The 11453-nt window shown below is 38.6% G+C and overlaps 1 protein-coding gene across 1 annotated transcript in view; it reads left to right on the top strand.

Moving 5' to 3' along the window:
* The window catches only part of FBXL13 (F-box and leucine rich repeat protein 13), a 192261-nt gene that overhangs the window by 11749 nt on the left and 169059 nt on the right, over positions 1-11453 (top strand). The window contains exons 2-3 of the mRNA XM_024115971.1: positions 6077-6180; positions 7069-7159. Coding sequence (XP_023971739.1) covers positions 6077-6180; positions 7069-7159 — 195 coding nt within the window. The remainder of the gene's footprint in view (positions 1-6076; positions 6181-7068; positions 7160-11453) is intronic.

Genomic DNA, 11453 nt, shown 5'->3' with positions numbered 1-11453 from the left:
GGACCGGGGCGCGAACCCGGTTCCCCTGCATCGGCAGGCGGACGCGCAACCACTGCGCCACCAGGGAAGCCCCTAAAGATTATTTTTAAGATTTTTTTTTTCTGATTTAAAAAACAAAATTTGAAACCACTGTGATCCATCACAGGAAATAATCTCTTCCTTCATGGTTCATGTCCTCCATGTTGCAGCAAGTGAGTAGACCTCATAGACCATCAGCACCTAACACAGTGTCATGCAACCTAGGTGTATTATTTATACAACAGATATAAACACAGAGACATTTTTTTAGACCTTGGAGTCAAGTATTGTTTTAAACTTTAATTTTAGATTTGAAAAAAAAAGTGAACTAAATGATCAAAGACTTGGGAATTTGGGCAATAAAATATTTACTTTCTATATATTATTCTAAGATTTGGTAAAAGTATATTTCAGAAATTCAAAGTTTAAAAAAAAACTACATGTAGACACTGAGAGCCTGCGCCTCGATACAATTGTGGGGAAACTGAATATTGCCTTCTAATTCTTCACTCACTATATTCATTGTTTCTCTCTCTGAGAACTCTGAAATACTCATCCCACCACTGCTGGGATCGCCTTCCTTGGAGATATTCCTTCCAAAAGACATTTGTATTTTAAAAGCTATCACTAAGCTAGGAGTCCATACAATGAAGCCCTATTGGTAGAATATCAAACAGTAGGTTACCAGAAGTATTTAGAAATCTGTTTCTCCCTCAATTTTCTACATACTAGGCAGAAGTCAGCACACTGTCTACAAACAAGGCCTGCCCCATAGGGACCAAAGATGGGCAAGATGTTAAGGGTATAATGTCTACAAAACTCTTTAGCCCCTACATAAAAGATTGCATCTGTGAATGAGAAAGTGTTAGCTTAGGTTTCGGTTTAACAACTAGGAAAGATTAAAGGAGTTTGCAAAACTAGATCTGCCCAGCAGAGGGCATATTTAAGTTACAAATCATGATCTTTATGCAAAGTTTTCTATGTTTAGAAATTAATAAATAAATACATGTTTTTAAAAATTCTTATACAGTTTTTATGCCTTGTGTTTCTTTCATGATTAAGTTTCCAATCTGTATTTTAAAAAACCATATTTATTTCTAAATCACATAGACTCTACTATCAGAAGTTTTTTAGGCTAATAGCTGCAAATACTTGCCAGAGATGCAAGAATCAGGAATTACTAAATATATGAGCAAGAGACCACAAGATTATGTAGATGAGAAGGAACTGATCACACTAACTCATTTTGCTGGACCCTGGGACTAGAAGGTTGTGGCTTCCCCTGAGGGCAGTTATGTTTGCTGTGTTCCCTTAGCCCAGCCAGCCAGTTCATAGATGGAGTTCCAGAGGCAAACCCAGGGTACACTTAAACAACCCAAAGGCATATGACAACCCAAAGGCTTATTATTTCTCCAGTAACAATTCACCTACTCATCTAGGGATTACATGGCTGGTGACCACCTCCCTGTTGGGCCAGGCACAATCCCACAGGTATTAGAATCCTGCTTTTATTGTCTTGCTCTCACCTCATAGAGACCTCGTCTCCTCTCCTGTCCAGTCTGCCTTAAAACCCCTCAAGTTCTGGCCTTGGGGGGCATCTTCCTTTCCCTGGGGTCCCTCCTTAATGGCTAAATCCAGTTGATCCCTTTCAATAATCTTCAATATTTTTTTAGTTATAGAGTTTCTAAAATAAAAATTTGGCACCCTCTATTAAATGTTGACAAGACACAGAACCCCCTTTATTTACAAATTTTTAACTTACTAGCTTCCATAGGAAAAAATTAAGACACTCCTAGAACTACAGCATGCCAACACCGTCTCTACTACAGATGGGGATGGTGAGCATTTCTGAGATGTCACTTTGGACTTGTTTTGGGGGTTGGAGGGAAGGGAGGTTGAAGGGACTTTGGACAATGTTTAGAAACTTAAGCCTCTTCCTAAGTAAAGGGGTTTCTGTAACTATGTGGTGCTGACATTGCAATTTTAAAAGCAATCTCATCTGGAAAAAAAACGAGGTGTAAACTATATGTTGATTACCGTCTACTTGAAAGAAGAATGTGTTTGGGGGTTGGCATATGAATAAAATATTTTGGAATAGATAATGTGAAAAAAGACCTCTCGAGTTCTGGAGGAAGATACACATGCACACAATTCTGTTAGAGTGCATGGTATGGACCAGCGGGGAGTCCTAGGTTTGTAGTTTAAAAACATGCTGGCTCTGTGAATCACTTGGCCCTTCTTTGCCTCATCTGTGAAATCCAGAAGCAAGAATATACCCTCTAAAAGTTAAGGTCAACCCTAGAGGGATATTGGAAACACACTGAGCTGCGACTCTCTGTTGTATGGCCATCTGTGACCTTGGCCATGTGATTGATCTTGCAGGGGTTTGATCATGAATGACCTATCCCGGTATGGAATTCTGACGTCGTCACAGAGTGACTCTGTCTACTTCTCTTTTACATTTATCCTCCATTCCAGCCAAACTGGTCTGTGCCCCTGAGGCTTTGTTCTTGCCAAGAGGAAGACCCTTGCCCTCTCCTTACCAGGTGAAAGTTTCTCCAACTGCTGAGGACCCCACAAACATTTGGTAATCACTTTTATCTCTGCCCTCATGAAGCAATTATCTTCTATATTGCTATTTAGCATTTTTCCTATGTTTATCTGAGTATCTAAAAAGATAAACAAGACTTGCTCTCTCAAGTGTCTTATATCTACCCATAGTTCTAATATACAGTTCCTACCTTGCTATTTATATTTAAACTATTGTTCTATCAACTTCTCTCTCCTAACCAAGACCAAATGCATTGGTCTTAATCTCTTCCAATAGACTTGGTATAAAGTCTCTCTTTCTCTGTCATTACACTGGCCTTTGAATGGTACAAAGGAATATTTTAAAATTTCTTTTCTCTTTGTCCAAGTCTTTTCCTGTAATGGAAGTGATAATTAGCAGTGGAATGGTTTAAAAAATGATGATGGCTTGCTATCATTATTATCTATTGAGTACTTATTTTGTGCTAGAAAACAATTTAAAGTACTTTACATATATTAATTCATTTAATTATCATGATAGCCCTATGACATATATACCTTTATTATCCCATGTATGGTTAAGGAAACAGAAGCACAAGAGAAGTAGCTTGTCAGAGGTTACATACCAGAAAATTACAGATCCAGGAGTTAAACCCAGAGGACTCCATTCACTGCATTATCTTGCTTCTTGTAAGATGGGTAGTACTGAAAAGGAGTAGAAACAACCGTCTTGGATAAACCCTTCTTTGTCCTCAGTACCCAGACATTTTTCAGAATATTTGAGAAATATTCTGGACTGAGATTAGGGAGGCAGAGCCAAAGAAAGTGGAGGATTGCACAATTGTTTTGTGAATTTACAAGACTGAGAAAGCCAAGTAAGTCATGGTCTTTTTTTTGTCCTTGACCATGTAAGTTTTTACTAAGAAGGCTAGCAATAATAAAGCCCTACTCATTGTTTTTGAGAGTCAAACATTCATTTTGCGGGCATGTTTGCATATTTTGTCTCTCCTTATTAAGACCAAGCTAGGGCTTCCCTGGTGGCGCAGTGGTTGAGAGTCCGCCTGCCGATGCAGCGGACACGGGTTCGTGCCCCGGCCCGGGAAGATCCCACATGCCGCGGAGCGGCTAGACCTGTGAGCCATGGCCGCTGAGCCTGCGCGTCCGGAGCCTGTGCTCCGCAAGGCCCGTGTACCGCAAAAAAAAAAAAAAAAAAAAAAAAAAAAAAAAGTAAAGACCAAGCTAACAGATTTATAGCAGAAAAAAAAAAAATCTATTGATTCACTAACTATGCTTTCCTATTTGCATGGAGCTATGCACTGTTCAGACATTAAGATGTGAAACCTCGGGATATTTTATTTTTTGCCCAGTGGGAAACTATGAACAGTACGATTTCTTATGCAAAAAGTGAACATTTGAATTATGCTAGTTCCATATGACTTTATTAGCATTCCATAGACTTATCCTTTCAAGTTGATTTGATTTCTGTGGGATAACTTTTCAGGAAAAGTAGTTTTCTGATCTGTGGAGCTTGGAAATATAAAGAAATAAGCAACTTCTCATATGCATTTATCAGATCCCAATTTTCTCAATAATTTACTTTAAAGGTGAATTCCAGTAAGTCTTCAGTGTGATAGGAATCAACGGGGGAGCCAATCAAAATGCAGGTTCCTAGACCTCCTCCTCTGAGACCAATTCACTCCCCAGGTTATTCTGCTGCAGATGTCCTCTGGGTACCAGACTAGGATGAAGGGGAGGATGTGGAGTAGGGAGTAGAGAAACTCAGTACTCTAGTGATCGAGGCACAGAAGGGCTAGAAAGCAGATGGGCTTTTCATCAGGGCTATTTAGGGAGCTGTCTGAAGTCTAGCCTCCAGGTAAGAGACAACTTCAGCCCTTAGGTAACAGAAGACTATTCAAATCCGGCTTGACAACTTTGGTGAGAACACTGATCTCCTGTATCACTATATTCTTTAGGTTTGGGGGAGAAAGAAATTAGCCTGCAGATGGCTGAGTGCTCACTGTAAGCAGCTGGGGTGGGGCTACATCGGAGGCAGAGCTGGAAAGGGAGAGACATCGAGGTCTCACCCTTTGGCCATAGCCCTAGGGGCTAGGTTCCCAGCCCGCAGGCTGCACACTAAGGGGGGGACATGGAGCTACTGCAAACGGGAAAATGTGTCGTGCAGGTTCAGTCAGGAGAATTATCCTCTTATGTGGAGGAACACTATGAGAACTGCTGAGAGTCTAAAACCGAGGACCCCCCAGGCCTGGATCTGTTGACACTTGGCTCATGGAGGTAGGTGGGAAGAACTCTGCATGACTCAGAGGTGGAATTATTTTGTTCCTGAGAGAGAAGAGTAGGAAAAAAGCCAGCAAGAGGAGGTCCTATGCGGAGGAAGGGCCAAAGAGAGTGCCTCAACCGCTATACACACATACACATCCCCACACCTGTACCAGGAGACCCACCAGTGAACCAAAGAGGCAAAGAGAAATGTCTAAGCACTCCAGGTGGTTTCTGTGGGATGTGTGCTGTAAATCTTTTTCTCTGTCTCAAATGGAGAGGTATTCAATATATTTCTCAGAAATACATTTTTTAAATTTATTTTATTTTATTTACTTATTTTTGGCTGCATTGGGTCTTCGTTGCTGTGTGTGGAACATATATACATACATGTATATATGTATATATATATATATATGGAGGGTCCTTCCCCTCTACCCATTAAAATCACTGATTCAATTTCCATCATATATATATAATGGAAAACAACTCAGCCATAAGAAAAGAATGAAATAATGCCATTTGCAGCAACATGATGGACCTAGAGATTATCATACTAAGTGAAGTAAGCCAGAAAGAGAAAGACAAATACCATGTGATATCACTTATATGTGGAATCTAAAATATACAAATGAACTTATTTACAAAACAGAAACAGACTCACAGACACAGAAAACAAACTTATGGTTACCAGAGGGAAAAGGAGGAGCGGGAAAAGATAAATTAGGAGTTTGGGATTAGCAGATACAAACTACTATATATAAAAAAGATAAACAACAAGGTCCTAATGTATACCACAGGGAATTATATTCAATATCCTATAATAAACCATAATGAAAAAGAATATATCTATATCTATATATCTGAATCACTTTTCTGTACACCAGAAACTAATACAACATTGTAAATCAACTATACTTCATTAAAAAAGGAGTTCCTCATATTTAAAAATGGTAGAAACCATTGATCTAAGGTAATCACAACTATTTCTTCAATTGGACTGTAAAGTACTCCTCACATAACGCAAAACACTGTGCAACAACTCGCCATTTACAATGGAATTTTTTTTAAGAGTAAAGGTAAACTGCATGTTGCTCTGGTTACTTGGTAACATTGAATAAATACAGAGGGGTATCTATAAAGCACATTTAGTTTAAAAATTGTCACATTATTTGACTTTGTCTGACAGAAAGTCTCTTGCTTAGTAAGAACATGCAAATCCAGAAACACTGATTCCATTTCATTTTCCCAGGCTCTGTTATGTGGTCTACTTGTTACATGTCCTGAGGATCCCCTGAGGTATTTAGAGGAAATGATCACTGCTGTAATGGAAAATGGTCTTGAAAGTCTTCTCTGGTAAGTATTGTTTTGATTTATGGTAGGGAGATGTTTTATTTTGAAGGTAAAACACTCATTGTATACTATCAAAAAAGGTCTTGCTAATGAATGTTTCCAATCTTAAGACTGTCAAAGAATCCCTCCATAGGCTTTTATATATATATATAATCATCATGATTGTTTATTGAGCTAGGACATTTAGTTACCCCAAGTAGTTTTCAGTCTGTTGTTTTTTTTTTAATAAATTTATTTATTTTTGGCTGTGTTGGGTCTTCGTTGCTGCACGCGGGCTTTCTCTAGTTGTGGAGAGCTGGGGGTATTCTTCCTTGCGGTGCGCGGGCTTCTCATTGCGGTGGCTTCTCTTGTTGCAGAGCACAGGCTTTAGGCGTGCGGGCTTCAGGAGTTGTGGCTCGCGGGCTCTAGAGCGCAGGCTCAGTAGTTGTGGCGCGTGGGTTTAGCTGCTCCGCGGCATGTGGGATCTTCCTGGACCAGGGCTCGAACCCGGGACCCCTGCATTGGCAGGCGGATTCTTAACCACTGCGCCACCAGGGAAGTCCCCCTCCATAGGCTTTTAAGTCCCCCAAACTTCAATAGGAACAATTTCTCCACTGGTTCTTAAGTTAGAAACACAGCACACTCTCATCAACAACGTGTGCTCATAGGGCAGTTTATTTCAAGTTGAGGATGAGGACAGGGAGGTTATGCCTTCTTGGGGAGCACAGCAGAATCCTGAGGTGGAGTAGTTTGAAAAAGCCCTCCAGGTGATTCTGACATGCCTCTCCCAAGGGTAAGTGTTTTTCCTTCCCTTCCCTTCCCCTCCACCCATTAAAATCACTGATTTAATTATGGAACTAATTACTACGAAATGAAATTAATTTTTGACTGCATTTTATGATTTTATTAAAGGGATATGTGCATTGATCCATCAATGAAACCCAAAATTCGGAGACTGTCGGAAACTTACGTGGAACAACTTTTTGGACTGGATGATCAGCTGGTAAGTATTATTAACCAAACACTCTACACTATACATCTTAAGTTTGGATGGAAGCTCTCAAAAAGATTTTAGATTTCATGAGAGCTGTGAGGTCACACTGTTTTTGAAATTGGGGCCACTCAGAAACGTGAAAGAACATCACATACACATATACAAACATCCCACCCCACGCCCCTACACACATATGCACTAAGCCACAGACATAGAAACCTCCCCAAATTTCCAAGAAGCATTTGGACAGGCAGTTATTCTTTCTCTTTCTGACAAAATCTCTCTATTAAATTTCCCCCTTTCTCTTTCTCCTCCTCTCTTGTATCTTTATAATGACAAAAATAGCATTATGGAAAGCTTTAAAGGAGGATATTTTCTTTCCGTTCTAATCTACTTCCTCTGTATTCCACGGCCCCTCCATTCTCTCTGCCATCTGCCTGGGAATTATGCTCACAAAGATAGGGCCGAAACATTAATGAGACCTAACTTAAAAACCAGACCAAGTTGATGAAAGGATCAACCAGCTCCAACAGCTGGTTTTGATCCTGTAAAGAGGGCAAGGAAGTAATTCAGAATATGGAGACTTTCAGAACAAAGACTGTGCACCTGAGAGAAGCTAAAATAGCAAAAGGCATGTGGGGAGAGAAAGGGCAACACGAATTAGATGTGTGTGGAGCCATGTGTCATACCTCTAGATCCCAGGCTGGCGTCTCAGTGAGCACAGGCAGGGCTAGTTGCTGGTGACGACAGGCACTGAAAAGTAGAATCAAAGCCATGGTCACGGTGGGTGCTGAGAGCCAGGAACAATCTGAAGCATCATTTAGAAGGATGGGTGGAGAGTAATACCATATCCTAATCAGTGATCTACGACAGAGAGACAGAAATAGAGGGATGGGATATTTCGGCCAAGCCTGGGATGATTCAGAGGCACCAATACACTGGGAAGAACCCATATGTTTGATCACAGTTGATCTGCATCATGGTGTGTGGGTGTCTTAATGGCTTTATCAACCACAGAATTTTGATCCACTATGGAGTGCAGATATCTGCAAACTGTGTTCTTGGAGGTGTTTGGGGGCAACCTCAGGAGCTGGGGAGAGAAGACCCGGGGGGGTGGGATTCTTGGGCCTCCCCTCGTCACCCCTTATCCTCTAGAATAGTACTGCACTGAGTATAATGTCACATGAAAAACGCTTGAAAACCATTGCTATAAGATACGAAAATTATTAAAAACCACTGATCTAGAGGGGTAAATATTGTCAATATTTTGGAAATGACCTTATAAAACACAATCAGATTGTGTCCAATGTCTAGCTAGAAGCATATAGAGAATCTTTAAAAGTTTGCACAGAACTCTAAGAGACACTGTAGCTACTTCAAATCTAAAGTTTTATTTGAAAAGGAATTCATAGAGATATTTCATGACATTAAAAGCACAAAATATCGGAAGCTGATCCAGATTGAGAAAGGAGTATGACAATTCACCAAGGCATAGAAAGGCTGCCCACTTCATAAGTTAGAAAAAACAGAAACTAGATATGACTCTGCAAACTGTAAATCTCTAGGTGCCTAGGATTGCTTAGAGGGCTCAACCTAGGCTGGATAGATATTTCATTTCTCTTTCACCCTCAGAGAAAAACGAAGGTTTTCTTTTTCCCCACAAAGACATAAAACACTTTAATCCTCAATGTTTCTAATATTTTAAATTACAGTATACTAAATAAACATTAGCTTTGCTCCCCCCCGCCACATTTTTCTTTCCCATACAGTTATAACTGCCAGTCAGAGAGTTTTTAATGTTTTGATAAAATATTTTACAGATCACAAACAACTGTAATTTTCCCCATGGATTATTAAGATTGCTTTGCATGGTTTCAGCGTGCAGTCATTTTTATGACCTCACGCTATGAAGTCCTCCACAGCAAGGATATGTCTATTTATAAATATGTATTTGTTTCTATTTGTGCAAACAGAGAAGACTGAATACAAGAGACTGTAAGCCAAACAATTACAAAAAAAACAAAAAGAGAGAAACTGCTCTCATGACAGTAGACAGAAAGACAGTTTAACTGTGTGTTCCAAGATTAAAGAATCAACCATTGTAAGGAGGAAACTAAATTCACAGACTTGATTCTCATTTCTTAGGAGATGAAATCTCCAGATGGGCCTACTCATTACAAGAAGAAAAGGCATCTGTAACATTAAAAACATATTTTTATTACAGAAGAAATTAAATATGACTCAAAAGTAGAGAGAATATATAATGATCCCCCTTCATTCAGCTTAAACAATAATCAACATTTTGCCAATCTTGTTAATTATTCTCCCCTCCCCATTTTTGCTGGAGTATTAGAAAGTAAATCCCAGGAATTGTATTACTTTACCAGTAAATACTTCAGTGTGCATCTTTAACAACAAATGGTGTTTTTAGAGAACATAGCACAGTGCAATAGTCTATGAAATGTAATGAAATGAGCAATAATTCTTGAATATCATCTAGTGATGATTACATTCAGATATATATAGACTCCATATTCAGTCCATATTTGGGTTTTCCAAATTGCCTCGAAAATGCCTTTTCACATATGGCTCTGTTAAGTTGAAATCCATACAGGGTCCCCATATTACACTTGGTTGTTTTGTATCTAATGTCTCTTGTCATCTGCAATAGTTCTCCTTTCTTCTTTTTTCCCACGCCACTTACTTATTGACGAAAACAGATCATCTGTCATGTAAAATGTCCCACATTCTCATTTCCTCTAGAATCTTTTCATTTGTTCTGTTTCTTGTATTTCCTGCAAGTTTGCAGTTAGATCTACAAACTCGATATTCAGGTTCTTTTTTTCTTCTTTTTCTCTGATGACAAGAATAATGCAGAGGAGATGTTGGGTTCCTTCTAATGCATCGCATCAGGAGGCACCCATGGTCTGCCTGACATCAACTAATTGCTTATTTGTTTCATCCTACAACACCCATATGATGGTTTTGAAATAACAATACCACAAGACCGCTAACCAAAGAACTATGGACAGCAGTTTAAGGAAATTATGCAATTCTTTTTGCTTTTAAGATATATATATATATCTTACCCGGTATTTTCATTAAAATAATATTTTTTTGTGTGTTGATGGTCATCTTTTTTTTCTTTGATATAATTATGCTTTTTCAATTATTTGTAACACTACATGACAGCAAAAATCAAAACAATAAATGAGTTTGCAGAGAAGTATTGCTCCCTTTCCTGCCTCTTTATTTACTCTATTCCATCCCTTTCTCTAGGTAACCAATTTTAGTAGCTTTTAGTTTATCTCTCCATTGTTTTTTTTGAAAAAATATGAGCAAATACATGTATTCCCCTCCCCCTTGACTTCCTACACAGAAGTAGCAGACTACATATAGCCTTTTGCTTCTTGCTTTTCTCACTCAATATGTCCTAGAGATCACTCTCTTATACGACTTTTAAAATGATGCTATCAGAGAGAGCACTGAGTAACAAAACTCTAAAATCTAAATGAAAGATGTGGACTTAAAAAGTCTTACTGATATAACAACCAAAGCTTAACTATGAAAAGGAAACTTAACTTTATGAACCCAGGGGCTGGGGTTTTAATAATTTGGGAGAAGCAGACAGATCTTGTGCCCTAAAAAGGATAACCACATCCTATGTCCTTGCTGGTTTGCAAAAGTAGTCTTTTGAGATTGGGTAGATTACTGTTTCCTGAGGAGGAATCAAAATAAGTGTTACTGTAATCTGGAAGGAATAAAAATAATGAAGTATAGAAATAGTGAAGATACAAACTAGATTCATATTGTTTACTTTAGGATAAGTTTAAATATAAAATAAGTAATAATAGCTAATGATATAACATTTATGTGTGTGTGTCTGCTGTGTATGGCATTTGAGAGTTCTAAGGAACATCTTTGTAAGTTTTTAATTTAGTTTAAGTTGTTTCAAGGACTTTACCTAATGAAATTTGCAACAAACATTTACATGTTTAAGAAAAATTGATTTTTCCAAGTTGTACTGAATTAACTATGTGTTTATTAAACAGAGCTCTAAAATACAAATAGCAGTGAGTGTTTCCCTCCATGCACAAAAGCTCCTTGAGCATTAAATGGTCTGTCAATAATTTGCAGAAGGTCAAAAAATAAGAAAACTACTCAGCATGAAAAATCCAATACTTATGTCAGGCCATGGTACTGTATGTTAGACTGTGCTCACTTCTGCATTAAAGACATGGTTTCTTTTCACTATGTTGTTATTACTATTAGCTTTTATAGCCTATGAAAAATAAACAATTCA

Source organism: Physeter macrocephalus, chromosome 5, assembly GCF_002837175.3.
Source record: "Physeter macrocephalus isolate SW-GA chromosome 5, ASM283717v5, whole genome shotgun sequence".
NCBI classification, from domain to species: Eukaryota; Metazoa; Chordata; class Mammalia; order Artiodactyla; family Physeteridae; genus Physeter; species Physeter macrocephalus.
Note: the sequence above shows the minus strand (reverse complement) of the source record. Positions and strands in the feature narration are given on the sequence as shown.